At 51.8% G+C, this 24,382-nt stretch overlaps 1 protein-coding gene across 1 annotated transcript in view; it reads right to left on the reverse strand.

Moving 5' to 3' along the window:
- The window catches only part of KATNIP (katanin interacting protein), a 185,711-nt gene that overhangs the window by 64,053 nt on the left and 97,276 nt on the right, over window positions 1-24,382 (reverse strand). The window contains exons 9-14 of the mRNA XM_040635174.1: window positions 22,001-22,132; window positions 8,463-8,635; window positions 7,646-7,711; window positions 5,966-6,087; window positions 4,444-4,546; window positions 120-335 (exon numbers count right to left, since the gene is read on the reverse strand). Of these exons, the coding sequence (XP_040491108.1) occupies window positions 120-335; window positions 4,444-4,546; window positions 5,966-6,087; window positions 7,646-7,711; window positions 8,463-8,635; window positions 22,001-22,132 (812 nt within the window). The remainder of the gene's footprint in view (window positions 1-119; window positions 336-4,443; window positions 4,547-5,965; window positions 6,088-7,645; window positions 7,712-8,462; window positions 8,636-22,000; window positions 22,133-24,382) is intronic.

Consider the following 24,382-nt stretch of genomic DNA (forward strand, 5'->3'; position numbering starts at 1 on the left):
GACAGTGGAAGATTCTATTCTTCTTCCCCTCCCCGCACCTGCATCGCGGCCCTATCATGGGCAGAGAAAATGCATCAAAATACGAGGCCAAGCCTCACTCCGGTACTGCCTCCACTTACAGCTAAGTTCCTATTGACCAGGTGGCCCAGGTCCCCGGGCGTGTCCATGGTCCGGATGTCCACGTCATGGGGCGACACATAAAGCTTTGTGTTGTGCAGGTCAAAGAATTCCACTTCCGTGAGACCCACCCAGGAGGCGTGGCCCCAGTTGGACAGGATTTCCATGGTCACGTAGACGGCGTCTTTGATGTCTCCGCCTTTTGTTCTTGATTTGTCCTTAACGAAGAGAAAAAGAATGACAAAGGATGAAAACATGACAGGCCGGATTCAGCTTACCACTAAGCAATACGTTATTTTAGCCACTGAGGACCTCAGTTTCCCCATCCGTACAAGGAGGGTAAGAATAGCACCCGTTACATACAGTTTTTACCAAAATTAAAAGAGCTCCTGTTTGTAAGGCACTTAAAATACAGTGGGGGGGGGGGCGGTGCTTGGATGGCTCAGTTGGTTAAGCATCTGCCTTCTGCTCAGGTCATGATCTCAGGGGCCTGGGATCGAGCCCTGCGTCTGGACTCCCTGCTCTGCAGGGGAGCCTGCTTCTCCCTCTGCCTGCCGCTCTGCCTACTTGTGCTCTTTATCTGTCAAATAAATAAAATCTTAAAAAAAAAAACCACATAGTTACTGTGAAACCCGGGCAGTTAGTATTTTCTGTAAGAGTTTGCAAATCACAAAAGATGTCTAAAAGGCATCAGATTCTGCCTGAATGTGCTCTTCTCATCCCCATTTCCAAGTGTTCGTGGCTGAACTGGGGAGGTATTACGGGCTAAATTATGTCCCCCCCCAATTCAGATGCTAACACTCTAAACCCAGAATGTGACTATATTTGGGGACAGGGCCTTTAAAGAGGTAACTAAGGTAAAAGGAGGCTGTGAGGGTGGGCCCAAATCCAGTCTCACCCATGTCCTTACAAAAAGAGGAGAGCTGCTCACGAGACACACCAGGGGTGGGCATGCTCAGAGAAAGACCGAGGAGGACACAGCCAGAGGACGGCCATTTGCGAGGCAGGAGAGGCCTCACCAGAAACTACACCCGCAGACACCTAGATCTTGGACTTGAGCTGGCAGAACTGTGAGAAAATACATCTCTGCTGCTTAGGCCACCTTGTCCGCGGTTCCTGGTTACAGTTGCCCTAGCAAATGAATTCGGTGGGTAACATAGGACCCTGGCCAAGACACCTGATGTCCCTCAGCCTGGTTGGGAAACAAGAGATGAGGACATCATCTCTCTGGCAATCCTGTCACGGAGACTAAGGGAGATACGGCCACCGGGAAAGGCTCTGTCATGTGTCCCAGCCCCCATGTATGCTCCCTAAGGGTCCACTTCCAGCCATTTCTCCCCTTGCCGATTGGAGTGCTGTCTCCTTTGCGGGTAGGCTGTCTGGTCTGAGGCTGCGTGAATGCCATCAATAAACAGCCACGCTGCAGAATGGCTTCCCAAGGCCCCCTCGGGCCCCGACTGCAGTGCTGGTCGCCACGGATCAGTCGCTCATAGAATGGTGCATTCCCTGTGTGCACATGCCCTCTGTTAATTAGCACTGGTAATCTGCAACGGTTCTGCGAGCAGGGAGTTGAGCAAATGAACAGCAACTGTTCCCTACTTATTTTTTTAATTAATAGCCAGCGAGACGTGCTATCACTCTCAGCGTGTGTTTGGACACGCCTTGATTGCCACGCGATGGGGACGGGGACGGGGAGGGAGGGAGGGAGGTCAGCTCCCAGCTCCCAGAAGGAACACAGGGCCGGCTTTTATTAGCAGAGCCCGCTGCGCGTCTTCCTCCTCCGCCGCAGGGCCGTGCCGGGCCCTGGCCAGGCCCTCTCCGCTGCGCTGGGCCTGAGTCCCAGGAGTGCAGGACAGTGAGGAACCTCAACCCTCTGAGATTGGGTGGTGGATGCGCTTGCGCTGGTGAGGGGCGTGGCGCCGCCAGGTGAGCGGGGCAGGAGGCGTGCAGAGGCGGCACCGTTCACCTTGGCTGTTGGCCGCACGGAGGAGGCCCAGATGGGCGGCAAGCTGCGGTCACAGAGGGGCTGCTGGATCTCACACCCTGTGCAATCTAAAACGTGTGAAGTCCTGCAGCGAGGCTTGGAAATGAAGAAGCTGAAGGGTCTATTAGCTAAGGAAGTGTCACAACTTGCCAGTGTTGCGATTCAATGGCTACGCTGCTTCTGAATTGCTCGCTTTAGGACCCCTCGTGGGGGTCGAAGGTAAACGCTGGTCGGGCAGCTCCTGGTCTCTGGCATGCACTGTCCCCTCCCCCTCTCTCACCAAGAATAACTGATTTTCCTGTCTGGAAGTCACCCTTTCTCTTTCCTCAGCCACGAGGATGGTCCTAGAGGGGGATGGGCCCCTTCCCACGCTGAGGAGGAGCCTGACTGTTCCAGTGAATCAGTGTGGCCGGTCCCCTGAGCCCCCAGGAGGGGGTGGCTCGGTGATGGGCACGTGACCCACTCTCAGTCCTGTGCGTGGAGGACATGCTCTTCTCTCCTGACTGTAGGGCCCAAGGGGAGGGAGACAAGAGGCGGGAACCACTTGAACTACTGAGAGGTCCCAGGGAGACAGCAGAGCCGGGCCTGGGTGCTGAGGTGGGGACAGAGCTCAAGGATGCCGCTGGCACGGCGGAGACACAGCGTGAGCTGCTGGATCAAGCCCCACCTGGTCCCCACCGTGGCATTTACTACAAGAGTCTATCATTTCCTTCCCTTTGTTGGATATGTCAGTTTGCCCTGGGTTTTCTGTTTGCTATAAGGAGACTTGATCAATCCAGGTTCTTTTTAATGTGGCTCAAGTTTTATCACACTTAGCATCTTCAAGGCTAAGAAAGCTACTGTTCCATGCAGGGGGCATGGACGGCGGGGGGGGTGGGTGGGCGGTAAAGCTTTGAATTTTCTGATTTTTCTAGATGTCCAACTTTCAACTGATAATTTGCTGGCTCCTTCGCGCCGGTGTCAGGCATGGAGGTGCTCACCCTCACAAAACTCTGCTGTTCTACCCTCACGAAGCCCATGGTTGTGGGTTATTTACCCAGTGTGACAGCCGCACACTCCCAGGATCAGAGAGCTTAAGAGGCTTTAAAGGTCATGTGCCCACCAAATGATGGATCAGACTCGGGTCTAGGCTGGCATGGGGGTCTTCTGCTCTCATGGGAGGTTTATGTGTGGCTCTGGGAGGGCTCATGTGACCAAATGTGCCTTGGGCAAAGGAAGGGCTGAGAAGATGTGCCGGACACACACCTTCTAACACAAAAGAAATGCGAATCCCCATTACCCTTCCACCCGGATGCCACTTTGGCCTTTTGGTTCACGGCTCCGCTGTGTCGACACGTCCCACGGCCGTGGCTTTGCACAGTCCCACTATCACACTGGACTCAATGAAGACTAACATCACCTTTTGCAGTTAACTCTATATCCTCACCATTTTCATCCTGCATAATCGCCATAATGGTAATTCCCCTCCTTTTATACCACCGCATTGTGCTGATACATCACGCCTTCCCGATTAACTCATCATGAGACATTTATTATTTCTGGTTCTTTTTTTCTTCCTCATTCTTCCCTACTTCCAATCATTCTGCAACAGACATCTTTGTGCCTATAGTTTTTGCGTTCTGTTGAGTGATTTTCTTAGAATGAGGAAGCGGAATCGCTGGCCTGGGAAGCCTTAAGTCTTTCTAAGGCTCTTCCTGAGCCCGGCCTTTCTGCTTTTTGAGAGTTCCACCCATTTACATTGCTGCTAGCAGGGTAAGCCTGCTGTGACCTTGCCAGTCCTAGAGGTTATCATCAAAAAGAATCCGGGAGGGATGCCTCCGTGGTTCAGTTGGTTAAGCACCTGCCTTCAGCTCAGGTCAGGATCCCAGGGTCCTGGGATCGAGTCCCGCATCGGGCTCCTTGCTCAGCGGGCAGCCTGCTTCTCCTGCTGCCTGCCACTCCCCCTGCTTGTGCTCTCACTCTCTCTCTTTCCCTCTGACAAATAAATAAATAAAATCTTTTAAAAAATCCTGGAGCTCAGATATCAAGTGGGGCATTAAGGTTGCTCTAACCTGCATTTCTTGATGACCAGCGATGTTGGCCATTTTCCTCTGGGCTTACGTGCTATTTATATTGCCTCCTATGTGGATAGGCTTCTCTCTGCTGCAACCCCTGGCTCCACTCCATGCCTGTCCAGACGCTGGGCGGGAGGGGGATGGAGACTTGGGCAGAGGGACGTTAAGTTTACCGCTGTCAGCCATCCCTACCACACAGAGATGATCGCACCGAGGGGTCCTTCCGCCCTCAGCTTTCAGGCAAGATGCTGAATGCGTTTAGAAATCCTTATAAGTCAATGTTCTCACCTCTGGGTCTGGCACGGGGCCGTCTGTTGGTGAAGCAACCATGCTGAGACGGGCAGAGTCGCTTTCGATGTCCTGGAGCACTTTCAGAAGCCTTTGCTGCTGCCTGAAAGGGGATTTTGGTTTAGGGAACGGGCAGTGACAGATGGTTCACAACAGAGAGCAGACCCATCAAGGCCACTGCACTAACTTCTAGCTCAGAAGAAGTCGTGGTTTGAGAAGAGAATAACTGATCTGCATACGGTTCAAAGGCACACATGGGTCGTTTCCTCCCCTTTATAATAACTGTACAACTAGTGATAAAAGAAAAGCCAAGTAGAGGACATTGTTTGGGGCAAGATGGCCGGCAGACCGGTAAGATGGCCAAGATGGCGGAGCTAACTGGTAACTCAGAAGGGTCTGGAGCAGGGCGTGGCAGAATACAGCCCGCAGAGCCTGGGAGCTAACAATGGCTTTTACCTTTCGAAGGCTTGTTAGAACAAACCAACCAACAAACAAATAAACTGAAAAGCCTGAAGTATTCGCTATCTGGCCCTTTGCTAAAAACCTCTGCTACTCCTGGCCTAGAGACCTACTTCGCACGTCCTGCTTCTGGGGCTGCAGGCATTCCCGACTCAGTAGAGCGGGGTTTGCAAATGCACCCCACATGTGCTGTTTAAGGTGGCGTGTCCTCAAGACCCCGGAGCACCAAGGATCTTGAGGATGAAGAAAAAAGCAGCGGATGACGTGTGTGCTGCCCGCAAACGGAAGTTTATCAGACGTAAGATATCCTCAGGCACCACCCCTTTCCTGCGCAGAGGAACCCCTGAGTTCTATCATGGCCACCGGGGTACACAGTCTGGGGTCTCAGACTCTTACAGGGATGCCCGGCACGGAAAGAGCACAGAGTCCCAGGCCAGGGCCTCCGCTCCGTGACCGGCATGCCCGCTGGATTCCATCCCCTCCTGCCCCCCAGCCAGGTGCCGGCACATTGCAGAGACCACGGTGCCCAGAGGGCGTGGCTGTGTGCCAACCATGCTTGAAACTATCGGATCGACCTGGTGCATCTTTCCGAAGATCAATGTTGCCTCAAGACTAAAGGGAAGACTGTTTTGAAGAGAACACTTGACAGTTCCAGTAGCTGCTCCTACAAGTTAATGGAACCGAGAGCTGCTTTTGAACAAACTTAACAGAAAAATGACGGTGGAAGGGACACTGCTTTGGGCCACTCTCCCCTTCTCCCCTCTAGACGCCCACCCCCCCAGCCCAGTGACAGCAAGTTCACCACTGTCTGCTACATGGGGTCCTCCGACGGAAGCCCCTGGGGGGGATGAAGTCTTACACGGGGTGGACGGAACCGAACCAGCAAAGACACATGGGCCAGAAAGACATCAAGTCAGTTCCGCGCTTTGGGGCTGGAAGGGGAGGGAGGGCACGGTCTAAAGGAGCAGCTTTGCGCAGCCTGGAATAACCGAGGAGGAGCAAAGAGAAACCTCAGTTAAGGAGATCCTTAGGGCTGCATTACTATGGGGTTCTCGGTAGGTACCTGCTCCCCAGAAGGCCGATTCTGTCGATGGCTTCGCTGACGGCTCTGGCTCCCTCTGCTGCCCTGGATGGCTCCTGCGGGATCGTCGTGCTGTTCGCACTGGTGGCCACGGGGGTAGGAAGCTGCGGGGGATGGACATGCTTATTAAGCAGGAAGAGGGAATAGGAACGAGAGGGACAGAGTCCACACGGGCTGGTGAGATCCAGGATCTCCCACCACGATCTCTGCAAAGAGACAGAGATCTCCGTTTCTTAGGATCCGGGAGGTCCCAGGAAATGATCTCTTCAATTAGCTATAGAAAAATTTCTCTCTAGGGGCTCCTGGGTGGCTCAGTCGTTAAGCATCTGCCTTCGGCTCAGGACGTGATCCCAGGGTCCTGGGATCAAGCCCTACATCAGGCTCCTCCACTGGGAGCCTGCTTCTTCCTCTCCCACTCCCCCTGCTTGTGTTCCCTCTCTCACTGGCTGTCTCTCTCTCTCTGTTAAATAAATAAAATCTTAAAAAAAAAAAAAAAGAAAGAAAAATTTCTCTCATCAAAATCTCTCCCCAGCTCGGTCACACCCCCGCTCTGTTTGCTACAAAGTACCCAGACTCCATGGAAGGATTCCAGTGACATCCTTAGGGCCATTTCATTTTTAATCCTCCTTCTTTAACATTTATCATCTAAACTAGAAACGTGCTCTGCTCTCTATCTGCAAATGATTTTAGTCATCGGAAGCTCTGCGGGGCCAGGGTCAGGTCCTCCAGAAATCACGCCGATGCGGTGAGCAGTCCCACAGCCCGATCAGAAATGTCAGGCGGCGAAAGTTCAACAGGACTGGGAAAGAACAGGCCAGGTGGGACACATAGAGGAAACCGCGATGGTGCTCTGGGGCCTTTTCTCTTCCCTCCCCACCTTCTCTCCCTTCCCCACCGTCTGCTCTCTACCCTCTGGTGCCCCCCACCCTCACCCCAGTGAGGCTTCCTCTTGCCCCTGGATCAGGCCAGCTCATTCCCACCTCAAAGCACTCCCCTGTCCCTTCTACCTGCTGTTCCGTGTGGCTGGCTGGTTCCCTAATGCACTGGGCTAAGCTCAAATGGGACCCCCCAAGGGGCTTTCTTGGACCACCCTTTCAGAGAGTAGCCCCCATCTATAACCCTTTACTGTCAGCTCGCTCTGAAGTCATCTGGTGTATTTATGGCTTTATTTGCGTGTTGTCTGCAAGCTCCCTGAGGCCAGGGACTAATCTGATCTGACTTAGCCACCTCTGTATTCTGAGCACATGGCCCAGACCTGTGCACAATCTAACAAAGACGTTTCTGGGCGTTGTATTCGTTCACGTCTGAACTCACTGAGGCCGTCTTTGCTGAGATAGGCCTAACTGACCTAGGTAGGTACAGATATAATTTATTTATTCAGGATCCTAAGATCTGTTTTTGTCCTTTCTTGTCAGGAAACAGAAACATGACAAGGAATTGGAGTTCCCAGGCCTGGGTGAGTTCTGGCTTCCACTCGTAACCTCGGGCAAGCTACTCCAGCCTGGGTTTCCCCATCTGTGAAATGGGCAGAATGACACTGTGCTCAGGGAGGACAGGGAGGGCTTGCTGGGACCACAGGGGGAAAGATCTCTAGAGACCCCCGGATGCTGCTGGGGACAGTGGGTACAGGGGCTCTGTTGTTCTGCTCAAGCCTTCACTCACCTCAGGGCTCTCTTCCTTCCCCTTCAGTAGACTGGTCCACGATTTTGCTGCTGGTCCCTCCGTGTCCTGGAATGATGTAATCACACGATCTGATGTCAGAGTAAAGCCATTCACTACATACTCTGCACGGCCAGACGAGGGCACAGAGGCGCAGGGACCGTCCTGAGATCCCATAGACACAAACGTCAGGGGCAAAGGACTGAGCTCCAAGAAGACAGACAAGAGGTACTGCTTGATGAATGCCCCAGAGGGCAGCTGGCGTGCGGGATGCGTACACCGAGGCATGCCCAAAGCCTCCAGCTCCTGAGGGGTCCCTATTCCACCCTGCCACGTATCCTCCTGCTTTCTGCGCAAAGCTGAAGGTGGTGGGCACAAACTCAAACACCTGCCAGGCCAGAGAAATTTCCGGAACAGGTGCAATGGGTCAGAGGCAAGACATCAGGGAGCGCTGAGGGCTGCAGAGGCCCGAGGGGCTCGTGCTCTGGGGAATGAGGTCTTTTCGGAACAGCCAGGGCTGTTGTCTACTCCATTCTTTCTCTGGCCCACCAGTTTGCAGCCCTGGTTTAAGGTATCCAGCAAACTGGCATCCACCTTGGGCTTTCAGAAGTAAACAAAAAAGAAGGGGAAGGAAATGGGGATCTTTGGCAGGTCAGGGAGTGACTGGGCATCGAGCAGCAGACATGCAGATGGTCTGAGTTTGGGGATGCCTACAACACGTCTCTCTCCTCACTGCCTGCTCTTTGCAAGTGCTGCTCAGACACCACCGGGTCCCTGAGCCGCCTCCTCTGTGGTCCCTCCCCTCTGCCCCTGAACGCACCTGCAGCGGGTTGGCGGGGGGCTCGGACTTTCTGCCGAGGAGCGCCCTCTGCAGGGCTTCATTCTCCACCTGGATGGCCCTGAGCACGGCCGAGGCGTCTTCCTCTCGGTCCTCAGCCTCCTGCACGGGTTTGCGGGTGGCCGAGAGGGGTCTCTCGCGGCGGCTTCCAGGTCCTGCGGGTGGGAAACAGGGGGTGCGCCTTTAGATGGAGGTCTCAGAGGCAGCTCAAAATCTATTAGACCCAAATTGAGGAACACTCTATAAAACAACTGGCCTGTATTCTCCAAAAAATGTCAAGGTCATGCAAGACAAAAAAAAAAAAAAAAAGGCTGGAGAACGATTCCAAATTAAAGGAGACTGGACAGACATGGCAAGAGAATGCGGTGCTGATCCTGGCCCTGGATCCTGGGTGGGAAAGCACTAGTGTGCGGGACGTTACTACAGAAAGTGCAGAAACTCCAATATAGTGTGCAGCGTAGATAATAGTATTGTAGTAACGCTAACTCTCCTGACTTCCCTGAGTGTGCTGTGCTCATGGAAAATGAATGCCCCAGTCTTAGGAGATACACACTGTAGTGTGCAGGGGTCAAGGGTCAATGATGTCTGCAACTTCATCTCAAATGATTAAAAAATACACACACAGAGTACAAATATAAGTCATCGGGGACAAGGGGCACCTGGTTGGCTCAGTTCGTTGAGCGTGTGACTCTTGATCTTGGGGTTGTGAGTTCAAGCCCCATGTTGGGCCTGGAGCTTACTTAAAAAAAAAATCAATCAGTCACTCAATTCATCAACTGGGACAAAATGTTAACAGCCGGTGAGTGGGGCTGGAGGGTATATGGAAGATCATTTGTACTATCCTTGCAACTTTAAGTTTGAAATCGCATCTAAATAAAAAGTTGTAAACAATTAACGCTCTCACAAAGTACTACGAGAAATAATATATGCTATCACAGAGACAGATGTGTATTTGGGAATATTTTACTTTATTTTGTTCTGTTTTCCCATGGATGACAAGAACTGCAAAGACTTTACATCTCAATTTAAGACAAAAGCATTGCAGTGCTGAGGTCGATCCCGGAAGTTCCGAGGGAAAGACAATTGCTTTTATAAAGGATAAAGTGACATGCAAACAGCACCCAAGAAGACTGGCTGAATAAAATGAAATACGGTTCCCCCACCCCACAGAGGGCTACGCAGCAGAAAAAGAAAAGCGTGCTAAGCTCTCTACAGATAAAACGAAACGATGACTCGAATCTGCTTCCTAATCATCTGGGCTGTGGGTGGGGATGTACATGAAGCGACATTGGCCATCAATTCACGATCAGTAATGGATACACGGGGGTCACTATAACATCCTCTCTATTACTTATACGTGGATTCTTTCAATATTAGAAAAAAAAACTCCATTGAAAAATAGAGCTGCTCAAAATATTTCTACTGGAATGCTTAAAGAGGCTTTTACCCATTGACTTTCATCCCCTCGGCAAATATTTATACAGTGCCAGGCTCTGCCCTCAGCACTGGGGACCCAGCAGTGACAGCGGAGAGGACCCCGCCCTTATAAAGTAGGACAAGTAGCCCGGGGGAATTATAAACAAAACAGAGTGTTAGGTGTCAGAAAATGTTATGGAAGAACAGGCAGAGCGGAACAGAGTGGGACTGCAGGGTGGAGCTGTGCTCCAGACACCGGCGAGACCTGTGGGTGGTGTGTTCATGGGGCAGCCACGGGCAGCGGGGGAAACAGGTTGAGGTGGCCTGAGTGGGGGCGGGGAGGGCCAGGTCACTCAGAGCCGTGAGGTCACCGTAAGGCCATTACTCTGAGTGAAATGGGGAGCCACTGTATGCTCTAGAGCACGGGAGGACTTGACCTGACTTAGGTGTTGAGTGGGGGACAGACTGAAGGGAGGTGGAGGAGGTAGCAGTGAGACTAGGCTTCTAGAAGTTTCTAGCTGCAGCCAGGGGAGGCACGGCAGCAGCGGAGGAGGGACACAGATTGTGGTCAGATCCTGCATGTGTACTGAAGGCAGGGCCCGTGGGGTGTCCTGACAACGTGGATGTGGCTGGGAGAGACGAAAGGTTGAGCTGCGAGGGCTGTGGGTAGAACAGCATCAGGAGCAGAGAGCAGGGGCTCAGGTTCGGGCAGAGTGGGTCCAAGACGGGATTCAGGCATCCAAGTGGAGCCAGCAAGTCGCACGTACACACGCGAGTCTGAGTTTGAGTTTGGGAGAGGGTCTGTGCCGGAGATGTGAATTCAGCAGAAGCAACTGGATTGTATCATTTAGCAATAATGTCAAAGATTGCCATGGAAGCTGGCCTCTGATAAACTGGGAATTCACAGGTGACCTCGTAGGATATATAAAACAGCGTCCATTGAATACTGAGTACTTGAGTCCATCCGTTTACGTTGAATACTGGAGATTCCTTGCAGCACTTGACCCTGCTACTATGTTGTGTTAGAATGTTGCATCTGAAGGAGAGTTCTAGCAGCAACATCCGGGATGGCATTGGGAGGAGAGGAAAGGAAACACAGCAGCTCCACCGGGCTGGCTTCCGGTACAGCCAGGCACTGGGCTGATGGGAGACCATGGGTTTTTTATGGGAAAGCTAAACTAAAATGAGGGTATATCAATTTCTACCAGGCACCCAGGGAGTGGCTGTGAATCTGAATGCCCTGGGCCAGGGGCCACAGCCCAGCTCCAGCCAACACTTGCCATATAGGGCTACACTCTCAGTGTTACCATTTTTTTTCCCCCAAGAAAAGCTAGAATCTGAAATCTATGTGAAATCCCCTGAATTTTATTTGTTCATGGACATAATTCTGGTTTTTAAGAAACCTTACAAAGGCCAACAGAGCCGAAGGGACAGCCTACCCCAAGGCCACGACAAGTCCAAGACACTCTCCCAGAAGGGTCAAGGGCACCCAAAGGAACCTGGAATGCCTGCAGATGGCCAGCCTGGGCGATAAACAGCAAGTGGGTCATTTTCTGACTTTGATGTACTGTCTTTCGTCATTGCCCCAACGCTGCTCCTAGGGACAAAAGAGGTGAGGAGCTGGTGGAAAAGTGATCCGGGATTCTGCTCATCTCGGTCAAGGCCACTTTATAGTCTTCCTTGTTTGCCTTTCTTATCAGGGACTTGGTCTGCTGCAAGGGGGCGGGTGGGGGGGATGAGAAGGTAAAACAAATACCCAAACATGGAGCAGAAAGAAGGATGGTTGGAAGCAGCTCAGCTTAACAGGCTGATGGGAGCGGGGAACATTACTGGTGTGGAAATGCGGGTGGGTAAAAGGGATGCAGAGGGCCCCACCAGGCTCAGGTGGGGTGGGGGAGGGGCAGGGAGGAGGAGTGGAAGGAAGCTAAAGGACCTTGTCTTGAGCTACACTGAAGCTGGAACAGAAAAATCCACACCCTCGCCCCAAGGATCGCTGAAGCAGAAATGGGTTCCCAGCAAGGCAAAGGTGTTAAGGACACAGGCTCTTGACCTTCACTAGGCTGTGGAATGACACGCCCGCCTGCCTCACAGACCTCACAGTCAGAGACAGATGTGGATCAAGCAGGTGGAGACAAGTGCTATGAGAAGCAAAGTCAGCAAAGGCCAGAGATGAGGCAGGGAAAGGGACACTTAATTTGAGACACTTGGTTAAGGAAGGCGACATCTGAGCGGAGACCTGAAGGCAGTGAGCCCTGAGAATACCCATATGGGGAGGCTGTTCCAGGCCAAGGGAACAGCAGGTGCCAAGGCCCTGAGGTGGGCGGGGCTTGGCAGATGAGGAATGGCAAGGCGGGCTGGAGTGGGCAGGAGGGAGAAGTCTTGGGCTGCGCTCTCGTGTGGCCCCGAGGCCACATCAGCCGAAGAGGCCTCATGCTACCACCCTGGAACCTGGCATGATGAGTTTTGTCCAAAGGATGTATGGAAAATGATTTCCACCCCAAACCTTGCCAATCTTGGTTTTTGTGAATATCACTAACGCATACTTTTTTCTCCACCATCAGCAGGAAAGCAGAGCTGACAAATTCAAGGCCCCTTCTGATCCTATAGGTGATTCTATGGGAATCATAGACGTTGTGTGTAAAGCTAAACAACTGTGTTCACACTCTGACATGGGGCCGGCGGCTCGAACCCCCGTGTTGGTGGAAGGCTCCGGCAGCGCCAGGACCAGCAGAACCCGCAATTCATGAGCTCCTTCTCCATTTCCCCCATGGAGCATGTATAAAGTCGCTCTGAAAAGAACTGGGTGACGACCCCTGCCTTTTTACCATCTTTCTGTGGGCAAGTGGCCCGCCCCCTGGTATCTTCGTGGCCTGGGGCTGGGGTGGAACAGGGCGCCTGAGACAACGTATCTGTCCTTGGTCGCTGCAACCCTAGGCTCGCCTCTTCTTGGAAAAGGATACCAAGGTAGGCTTTTTCTTCCAGTGGGGGCCAGTTCTGTCTGCACAAACTCTTCACCCCCAAGCATCTTCCACTTGGAGGGAATGCTCCCCTGGCAGCATGATCACTGCTGCCTGTGCCCTTTGAGTCATATTGTGCTAAGAAGATGCTTTTAAAAATTAAATCAGCCTTTCTCCAAGTGAAGGTCAACTCCGCAGCTCCACAACCAGAGCCTTCCCCACCCGTGGCTTCCCAGAAACGTCGGCACACGGTGCTCGTGTCCTCCCGAACCACGTCTCTGCCGGCCAGCTTGTGTTTACTGTGTATTTCCTCACAACGCATGAGGCAACCACCTTTTAACTCGTCTTGACGCCCTCATTGCTCACTTGGGCGAGCCCATTTTGCACCGGCCTTACCACCACACGAGGGTGGATTTATTTTCGTCCTACACCTAGAGAGTGTCAGATTTATTCGCAAAATAAATTTGTGCCACCAGCAAGAACTAAATTGCACATTTTAATTTATCCCACACTGCTCTTTTCTAGTAGAAAAGCATCCCTTTTCCACTAACTTTACTTGCTCTTTGCCTCACCAACACTTGCCTTGTGTCTCTCTCCCGGAGAAGCAAAGAGCATATCAACACGGGAGATCTGCGGTGAATACAACACATGTCACAGGAGAAGAGAGGAGAGGAGGATGCGGGCCTGCCGGTCGGCGAGGTGACTTATTCCCACCTGCCAGCTGGGACTTGAAAAAGCTCACATTCAGGGTATCAGCAAAGTTACCCCTTACTGCACGTGGGGGGCCTCCTAGGTCACCTGGGAATCCACTGGAAGGGCCGACATTACATTGGAGAACAAGGGTTTAGGGGGAAGATCGTGAGCCAGTAGCCCACAGGCCAAATCCAGCTGCAGATGTCTTGAGTGACTTTTACTTTTTTTTAAAATTGGAAATAGATGCCAAGCTTTTTTTTTTTTTTTTTTTTAAAGAGGAAATCCACTTGAAAATTGGACTTCCTGGCATCTCCCAAAAAATCATACAATCTGGTAGGCCCTGACTGGCATTCCCACGCAGCAATCAGAGGCCAGAGCTGGGTAGCGGTGCCCCTGTTAGACGGGTTATAAGCCCTCCGGGTCCCGCAGTGCACCCCCACTCTCTGGGGTCCGGTGCCCATCAGCCGGGAAACTGTGTGCTAATTTGTACAGCAAAAGGTCCAAGGAAACAGCTGACTTAGCCCTGTTTTGTCCTGAGATGCCCACACTCACCTCTAAAATCCAACCGGCAGGTGGGCAGGAGGCTGCGCCTGGGACAATGGTCTACCCCTGAGTACTCCAGACCTCCGTGCATTCCACCACGGCACAGCCTCGGCAGGCCACATGCTTCCCACGGTGTAAGAGACCGTGACCAGTGTCCGCTCGTTCCTCCCCCTTCTCCCCTCGAGGTGTGCTGCTTTGCACCGTGATGCAAGGGGTGGAGACTGTTTCTCTAGCCGGGCTTCGTCTGGTGGCTTTCTTTGGCCAACAGGTCACTGGATGATCGTGACCAAGCAGTCTTTAAAAAGCACTTACATATTGGGGTGTGTCCTCTCTTGCTACCCTGAGACCACCACGTGCTGGCCAGTGAGACCACGTGGAACAGAGGCGGTCATCCCAGCTGAGGCCCGGGGGCCAAGCAGCCTGCGAGTCATGTGAGTGACTGGCCCTCTGAGACCTTCCAGCCCAGCTCATGGCAGTGCCACCCAGCCCACCTGTGGACACCTGAGCAAAAGTAAAAGGGCTGCTGCTTCAAGCCACTGCATTCTGGGGCGGCTTGTTAGGCAGCTGTAAATAGCTGATACGCATGGCTCGTCAAGGCCTGTGTTCTCTTGTCTCTAGAGCTTCTCTGGGCCCCTCGGTGGGCAGGTGCTGTCTGTTAACTCTAACACTCATCCTTTTGCTGCTAGCTCTTCTCCAGCCCGGGAATGCATATGATTTTCAAAGAAGGCAATCAGGGCTCCCCATGCCGCCCTGACTAAATGGCTACACTCGTCCCTCTTGGATAGGACGGTCCTTCGGTCCATACCCTGCCTCTGGAGAATCTGTAGCCAAATGTCCTGCCTGCTTGATTTATGAAACGAATGACAGTTGTTTCTGACTTCCCTGTAGCAGTGACCACCTGCACAGCTTCCCTTCAGGGAACTGGCCCTTCCCCTCTCTTCTCAGGCTACAGTTTGGACAGATCTGACCCCACTCCTGGCCCGGCCTGGGGCAAGGACAGAACTGCCTCTCCCTGTCCGTGGAGATTGGAGACCCGTTCAGGGGAGAGCTGATTCTTGGGCTCTGCTGGAATTATTAGGAAAGGAGCCTTCCCTTCCCCTAGGGTTGCTGAGCCAGTAAGAGAGAGCCTAGAGCCCCTGGGGCCATCTGTGGGCCGTGCCTGAGACTAGAGATGTGGTTCCCAACATGTGGTCCCCGGACCGGCGACATCAGCATCATTGGAGCTTGTTAGGTGATTAAAATACTAAGGCTCCGTTCTAGACGCACTGAATTAGAAACTGGGGCTGGGACCCAAAACTCTGTGTTTTTAGTTGCTCTGCAAATAATTCTGATACATGTTCCAAGTTTGAGACCTGCTGGACTAGAGAAGACTAGAGCTAAGTGATGAAGAAACAGCTTCCTGGTGATATCATCTGGGCACCTAGATCCCACCATGCCTGAGGCCAAATCTATAGTCCTGGACTTCCCAGGTTCTGGGATGGGAGCAATACATTTTCCTTTGTTGCTTCAGCCAGTTTGGATTTCTGTCACTTGCTATTAATAATGAACACGGACGAACTATGTTATAAGACTCTGGACTTTGGCAGAATGGTCTTTCTGCTGCTGGTACCTGACAGAAATGCTAAGTGCAGGCTGTCAGGGTCCTCTAATTCAATCATGCTGAGGGGCGTTACTTTATTTCTATGGTTGGCAGCTTGTCTGAGAAAAGTGGTTCAGATATATCACTTCCCTAGAGCACTCTGACAACTTGGACAGTAAACTTTCTGCATTAAAGACTGATGTTCTTCCACCCTCAAGAAGACAACAGGTCTCTGGAAGTCTTGTGGAAAACTCATGGGTAAGAGACTGGCGCAATATAGGACATTAAGACCCCTTCGTTAGAACCACGACAGTTACCATGACAGAGAGGAATTATGCTCTCATGCATCATATGCACATTAAATTGACACAAATTCAATTTTATGACCTTGGCCAAAGGAAAAGGGGCAAGAGGAGAAGTAACTCGTTAAAGAGTGCAGGCAATAGGCTTACTTCTGGTAATGTCAATACAGACCAATGCTTCCTTGGAGCACAACTAGAAAACCTGGACCAAATATTATACAAATCTGTTTGGAAAAAAGAAATTTGTTTGAAGACATGGAAAGCAAACAGGGCTGTGAAGGATTACAGGGTCAAAAGTAGGCAGGGGAAGGAAACCCAGAGAGGTGAACCCAGCACCTGGGAAGTATTTTCCCTCAAGCAGCTGTTGACTCTGATCTGAGCCGCTGCAAAGCTGGGAGGCTGAGCAGAGCCGGTGACAGACTTGGGGCCACAGCCTGAGAGTCAGGGTGACCTGGAAAGAGCCAGGAGCGAAGAACACAGAAAGGTTAACAATATGGGCAGTCCAAATTACTACTGTGTAAAATTAAAAATAATAGCAATCATAATAATGATGACGCCGTCATCTAGTGAGGCTTAAGATCTAGGAAGAATTAAAAAGCATGACAATAATAGCATTTAAGTCAGGAGGGGAGTAAATGGAGTTACGGAGTTGTAAGGTCCTTCCACTGAATGGGAAGTGGTAAACTTGCTAATTTAAAGTAGACTCAAATAAGTCAAGAATGCGCATTGCAATCTCGGGTAATGACTGAAAGAATAATAAAAGGATGTATAACTAACAAGCTAATACAGAGGGAAAAGAGGAACAACAGAAAGTAATCAGTGCAAAAGAGGGCAAGAAAAGAGAGAAAGAGGAACATAAAACAGGCAGAACCAATAAAAAGCAAGCAATACCATAGTAGATTTAACCTCAAGTATATCAGCAATTACATTAAATGTAAATGTACTAAATGTGCCCATTAAGACACGTAGATTGTTAGAGGATAAAAATAAAACCCAATTACATGCTGCTTACGAGAGACAAACCTTGACATAAGGAAGGAGAAAGTTTGAAAGCAAAAGGACAAAAGAAGACACACCATGTAAACAGCGACCAAAAAAGAAAGCTGGTGGGCTTTAGGGCAAAGAGCATCACTAGACTGAACAGGAGACAAGTGGTGATACAAGGTTCCATTCACCGGGAAGATATAAAGAAGCTCATTTGTGCATGCCCCCCAAAAGACAGTCTCCCCCCCAAATATAAAGCATGTAAGCAGTCCAGATTTTGCCTGGAAGGGGTGAGCTGATTTGATTCCACTGTCTTCTCAGGAAGTCTCAGGTTCCTTGTGCCTCTGCGGGTATAAACACCCAGTGCCCTTAGCATAATGCCAGTGTCTAAAAACACACATTTGCACTGCAGCCCAGAACCTAAATGAAGTCACCTGCTTCATCTGGGGCTCGGCCAAGAAGCTGGGCTTGTTCCCGCTGTGGAGGAGAGACGATTTCCCAGCTCCATCTGGGGCTTACTGGAGATAGGTCTGTATGGGGTAGTCTATACAGGGCCATATTTACACACATACGATGCCCTTCATCATCGGTTTGAGGGATGGCCAAGGGTTTGGCCACCGCCTGCGCTTCTTCTGACCTTTAGAACCTAATCCCTGTGTGAAAAGTGGCTCCACCGTAGTCCCAGTGTGAGGGTGGTGACAATGCCATGGTTTTCAACTTTCTTCAAATTTAGCTTATGTAGGGGCCAAGTATATTTGAGAGGCTGAGCTCCAAATCTGTTCAAACTGTTCCACGACCTCAGACAGTGTCTTCTTTCGGGGAGCCGATGGGACAAATTGCTCTAAGAACCAAGTACCAGGGACAGCTGGCAATCTGATTTTTATCAGAGGGACCCAGTGACATGCGTTTTTTTATACGAATGCGTGCTCCTCCGCCATGGTGGCCAGGAAGCTCAGAGTCACTACTGAACCCCCGCATGTGCCCATTTGTTCACCCCTGGCTTCATCCTATTTTTTTCTCCCCTCATCTTCTCTTCACTCTCATTTCCTTGTGTATCTGTCAGTCTCGCACTACTTGCTGCTGTAATTTGTTAGAACACAGCAGAACTTTCTGGAGAATGGCTGATTATAAATTAACTAAGCTTTACTTTGCTGACCTGGACTTCATCTTGTCCCCTGGCCCCTTCTCTCTCTCTCCTTCCAGCTTCTTCTGACCAAAGAGGATAGATTCAAAATTCACAAGGTTTTTCTAACATCTTAGATCTTACTCTTCACCCCTATAGACTATATCTCAAATTATCTATTTGCACAACCTACCCCAGACAAGTGACAGGCCAGGGATCCCCCATCACTGCTGCGTCTTGGCTCTCCCGCCCTATCTGGGCTCCCCACTGCCCAGCTTCTGGCCCCTGATCCTTCAGGATAAGTCACAACTAGTCTCATCACCAAGCCTGACTGCTATCAGGAATGGAGCCACTGGTAAGACTCAGAGACAGAGTCACCACCTTCTGTACCATGCAGTGGGTTCTTCCCTGGTCACCCCACATATATCATGGCTCCCGACAGGCCACACTCCATGTGGCAGCCAGAGGGACCTTATTCAAATGTAAAGCAAGTCATGGCAGCCCCTGCTCAACTCTGTGACCCCATCTCAGCTTCCCTGTGCTCCAGCCTCCAGCCTTCTTTCTGATTCTTGAGCTGACTGAGCAGCTCTTTTCTACCTCAGGGCCTTTGCACAGGCTTTCCCCCCTCTGCAAAGGGCTAGTCCTTGACCTCACCAGGCCTCAGCTCAGGTTTCCCCTCCTCAGAGAGGCCTCCTTTAAGCACGCCGCCCAGCCATCACCCCATTGCTGTCTTGGTGGTAGCTGTCACCACCCCATCTTTGTGTTTATCTACCCCTGCCCGCTGAAATATAAACACCAAGACGGCAGGAGCAGTGCGTTGCTCACTGGGTCACCAGGCCCTGGACCAAGGCTGGCACATAGTGGGTGCTCCAGACACAGGTTTCTGGTGAGGTAAAGGAGACAACAAATGACCTGTTGCCTTGCCTGGAAGCCCATCCAGGACTGGACTGGGCTGGATTGCAGCCTTCCCTGACTGCAGCCCCGGGCCTGGGCCCCATGGCCCAGTCTCCCCGGCTGGCCCTGTCCATAGGCCAGGCCACATCCCCAGGATGCTTCCTGCCGGCCCCAACGGCTCCCCCAATTCCCCATCCCCCCACCCCAGGGCTCCCCGTCCTGGACTGAAAACCCATGCCGTAATGCTGCCCTAGTTACCACCGGGCTTGTCAGGGCCAGCACCCCCCTTGGTGCCTCCAAAGCCATCTCTGTGACCAGCCAGCCCTGGGGGGCCCAGCTGGGCCCGGCACTCCAGAGCATGGGCCTTAGAGCCTGGGTGTGAATCCTGGCTTTGCCATCCTGCCTGCAACCCTCGACAAGCAACTTACATGTCCTCAACCTTGGTTTCCTCATCTGTGAAATGGGAGAAGGGGGCAGAGTATCCACAGGGATCTCCTGGAGTTTGCTGCCTAGCACCCACTCCCTTTGCCTCTGGTGATAGCACCTGTGTCTCCTTCCCGGAAGCACCCTGGACTTAAGCCAGGAATGACAGTGGCTCCGAGGCTTTGCTGGAATTTGTGGGAACAGTGTCAGCTGACCCAGCCAAGCACCTGCTCTGAGCTAGTGATCCTCTCTCCAGCCCTTTTATCCTGATAGCAACCATCGGATGAGGGTATCGTTCTTATTCCTGCTGGGCGGATGGAAAAATGAGGCCCAGAGAGGTTAAGTAACCTGCCTGAGGTCACAGAGCTAGCAGGTGCATGGCAGGATTTACAGCAGGTGGTCAGGCTTGCTTTCTGCCGGGGCTGCTGGGCTGTTGGACTGCCGGGCTGAGAGCCCAGGGACGGGGGTGGCCCTCCCACCACCCCTAAGAGTCAGCTTAAGAACAAAGGGCACAAAGAGTGTTGGAGTGGGACAGGGACAGAGGAAGACTTCTGATTTTCATCACTGGATCCTGCTGTGCCTAAGATCCCACCACCTTAACTTTGTAGTTACGTGAGTTAGTTTGGACTCTTTCCCTTAAAGACACTTTTTAAAATCACTTGCTACCTAGGGGCGCCTGGGTGGCTCGGTCGGCTAGGCATTTGCCTTTGGCTCAGGTCATGATCCTTGGATTGAGCCCAGCGTCAGGTTGCCTGCTCAGAGGGTGCCTGCTTCTCCTTCTCCTTCTGCCCCTCCTCCTTCACTTGTGTTCTCGAACACTTTGCGCTCTCTCTCAAATAAATAAATAATCTTAAAAAAATATATCATTTGCTACCTAAAACGCCTTGTGCTGTATTCACATGTCTTCTCCTTCAGTTGGAGCTCGGGTTGTGGTAAGAATTAATCAGGGCGCTGCCCTGCCCACAGTCCCTCAGCCAAACCTCGGCCCACAGCTCTGGCTCTGGAGGGACGCGGAAGAGCCTAGCTCCCTTGCCCCGGGTGGGGAGGAGAGCTCACACGCAGAGGCTTGTGCTCAGCACTGCCCCCCAGAACTCCCCAGCCAGGAGGCGTTCTGCTTGCTCAGTGAACTTGCTTGCTGATAAAGCCAGTTTGGGCTCCTTCCCTTTGCTGCCCCAACCAGGGACCACCTCCCAAATAAAGGACTCGTTCGCAAATCCTCACCTTGGAGTGGGCGGCTGGGGGAATCCAAACAGAGACGATGTTTACACAGCTCGAGCTAGTGCTCGGTAAGTGATGGCTGTTCCTGCTACTTCTCCTCCTTCCACCTGCCCAGAGCCCAGGCCTCAGTCCCTCCAGCTCCCAGGAGACACGGATGGAATGCTGGCCACAGAGGGCAGGGCCCCTGGCTCAGACAGACTGCTTGTCTCAAAAGGCTGGCTGGCTGGGGCTGGATATTTGCCTAGGACACCCCAGGCTTCCAAATTCTTGGGATACCAGGGTGCCTTGAACTGAGGTGCTTTGTTTTGGGTGGAAAACCCAGAAGCAAGTGGCTTCCCCAGATGCACTCTGTCCCTGGATCTGACCCAGGGCCTCGGGCTACAATGATTCACGGACAGCCTCCAGGGCGTACGGTCCGCTGATCAGGACACAGCATGGAGTCTGTCCACCAGGGTTTGGGGCGACATCGGCCACTTTCCAGCCGTGTGAATCACCTGCTCTGGGCCTCAGCTCCTCACTGTGAAACAGGGACAATCCCTGGACCTTTCTCAAGGGCTATGTATACGGATTATCATTTATTTACAAGTGATAGGACTCAAAGCTGACAGCAGTGGCTGGCTCGCGGTAAGTACTCAATCAACGTAACTTCTCATTTCATTAGAAGAGCAGCAGACCGACTTCACCATCAACTCTTGTACTTTTAGAATGTAGCACCATTTGCATGCATCATTATCCATATAAAGTAAACAAATTAATTTAAGAGTAAAAACAAAATTAAAAAGTAAAACCAAAACGAAAATAGGTTTTCAATTATAACCACATCTTGGTTGCAGAATGAGAAAGGCGCCATGATGATTAATGTCATGTGTCCATTTGACTAGGCCACAGGAAGCCCAGATATTTGGTTAAATGCTACTCTGGGTGTTTCTGAAAGGTGTTTTTGGATGAGATTAACATTTTCATTGGAGAATGAAGCAGATTACCAGCCAGAATGTGGGTGGGCCTCATCCAATCAGGTGAAGGCCTGCATAGAACAAAAAGACTGACCCTCTCTCAAGTAAGAGAACTCTCTAGAAGACTACCTCTGGACTTCCTCTGCAACATTGGCCCTTCCAGTGTATATGGCCTTTGTACTAGAACACTGGCTCTTCCTGGGTTTCCAAGCTGCTAACCCATCCTGCAGATTGGAATTACACACACACACACGCACACACACACACACGCATACACACACGTTCTTGAGACCTTGACTAACAATACATTTGTGAAAGGTGAGCTCAGGCCTTGATGAAGAGGGTAACACAGCAAGGACTCCTCCAACACGGCATCCCACTGAGAGGGACCCAGGCCCAGTCCCAGCCCTGCTCAGGGGCTGCCAGAACCCTTACTTGAGCATGTCTTCTCCTGGTCTGGGAACACAGCAGAGGGCTGGAGGTTCAAGTTCAGTTCGGGTCTACTGGGAATGAAAACCTCAGCATTGTCCTTCCGCTTAGCAGACAAATTCCTTTCCTTTTTGTTACCTGTAGGAAAACAATGGTTTAGATGTCAGACACGGAGACCCAGCAACGTTGGGTCATGCTGCTCCGGTATCTGCCGGTTCGTTCACTTATTCATTCAACAGATACTTCTTGAACCCCGACTCGTGCCAGGCACCATGCTTGTTTGGGATCAGAGATGTGAATAATGCAGCACATTTTGGCAAGTAATTGAAATGGTCTATGATATGTACAGGTTTTCAGATGTTAACATTTTGAGTAGGAACGAGTCTTGCAATCGATGAGGTGCTGGGTTTAATGGGCAGCATGGTACATAAAGTAATGGTGCCACCAAGGACATCCTGGGGCGGAAAGGGTAGGGTGAAACACACTTGCCGCCCCCGAGGTACTCACAGCCTCACCGAGGAAAAGATGATGGAAGGGATAAGGGGGGAGAGCTGGGACAGAAGAAGGTTCCAGTACCAGGGGCACGGAGGAGCATGCAACCTGGAGGATGTGGCAGGTGGGAGTGCAGCAGACAGTGCAGAGGGCCCTTACAGGTGACCACGATGCTCCCAGAGGCATGGAGATGGGCATTCCAGACATAGGGAACAGCATGTGCAAAGGCTTGACAGCTGGAAGGTTACGTGGCAGGTGAGTGGCTGGGGCCTGAGGGGGTGACTGGAGCCAAACAATGAAGGGCCTGGAGGCCATGCTGTTGAGTCAATGTTTCCCAAAGTGGGGTGCCTGGACCACAGGTGGAACGGGAGATGATGCCAGATGCCGTGTGGGCAAATGGTTTTTAAGCAGTTACATAACCAGACGTGCATGGAAAAACACGTAACCAGCCTACTGAACCCTTGACTTCACTGAGAGAGCATTGCTTAGAACAATCCTAGAATTACTAAAGAAAAGAAAGAGAAAGGAAGGGGGGTTGGGGAAGAAAGAGAGAGGAAGAAGAAAAAAAGAAAGGTGCTCATTTAAATAACAGTTAAGAAATGGTACAGGAGGCTTGTGTAGGTGGCAAAAAATAAAAAAAAGTGACTTCAGAAGGTTTGCCAAATGGCCCAAGCGCAGGGAAAAGGGAGCCAGGGTGCCAGGAGGAGGCCACGCTCAGGGCTGCCTGGCAGAACAGCCCTGTCGGCAGCGAGGCTGAGGTGGTTAAGCAGAACAGAGACTGCAGGCAGGGAGACCGGTTAAGTCTCTGTACGCAGACCTCCTGGCCTGGGAAGGCAGCAAACCCGGGAACCGCCTGCGGGAGTGCAACGCGATAGCACTTCCAGCAGAGCAATCCTGGGGGCTTCTGGGGGGCCCAGAGAGAGGGAGTCCCAGAATCCAGGGCCCCATGGGATTCTTGGGAGCTCAGGATGGAGGTAGGGGGCTCGTGTGGGGTCTCTCAGACTTGCACCAACCTCTCCACCATCCCCTCTTGACTTTATGAAGAACGTGTGTGTATTTTTCTATGTACTTCCTGAAGCAGCTGCTCCCTGGCTGGCCTGAAATGCAAGACCCAAGGGATGACATCCAGGCCTATGTCCAGTGGGACAAGACAGAGAACAGAGAGGGGCCAATGATCACAAGACTGACTCCCTACGTGCTGAAAATATGCTGCCGCTGCTAAGAGTGACAGCCAGCACCAATGGGGTTCGACGTCCCGAGCGTTTGGGTGGGTCAGCTCCCTGGTCCACCCTGTCTCATTCACCTCCCCAGCCATCCCAGGAGGAAGATGGGAAGCCGAATAATGGCCCGCCCAAAGGTGGCCTGACACAAAGTCACAAGGCAAAGGGGAATCCACAGTGCTAATCAGCTAACCTTAAACTAGGGAGATTATTTTGGATGATCCCAGTGGATCCGATGTAATCCACAAAGGTCCTTAAAAGTGGAAGAGGGACAGAGTTTCAGTTTGGGATGATGAGGAAGTTTTGGAGATGGATTATGGTGATGGTTACACAGCAGCTGTACTTAGTGACGCCAAGAGGCGCTCTTAAGCCATGGCGAAAATGCTAAAATACAACAGGTGTACTTTACCGCAGTAAAACACGCCCACGCACACACACATGGAAGAGGGCAGCAGAAGGAGGGCCAGAGGGACAGGGGACTCTGGGAGAATGGCACAGCCAGGCTCAAGGCTGCTGGCTCTGAAGGTGGAGGGAGGGGCTGGGAGACAACAAATGGGGAAGCCTCTAGAAGCTGGAAAACGTGAGAACATTTTCCCCTAGAGCCTCCAGAAGGATCACAGCCCTGCTGACACTGTGATTTTAGGCCAGTGAGCCTCACGTCCCACTTCTGGCCTAT

Source organism: Ursus maritimus, unplaced genomic scaffold (assembly GCF_017311325.1).
Source record: "Ursus maritimus isolate PB19 unplaced genomic scaffold, ASM1731132v1 scaffold_2, whole genome shotgun sequence".
In the NCBI taxonomy this organism is placed as follows: domain Eukaryota; kingdom Metazoa; phylum Chordata; class Mammalia; order Carnivora; family Ursidae; genus Ursus; species Ursus maritimus.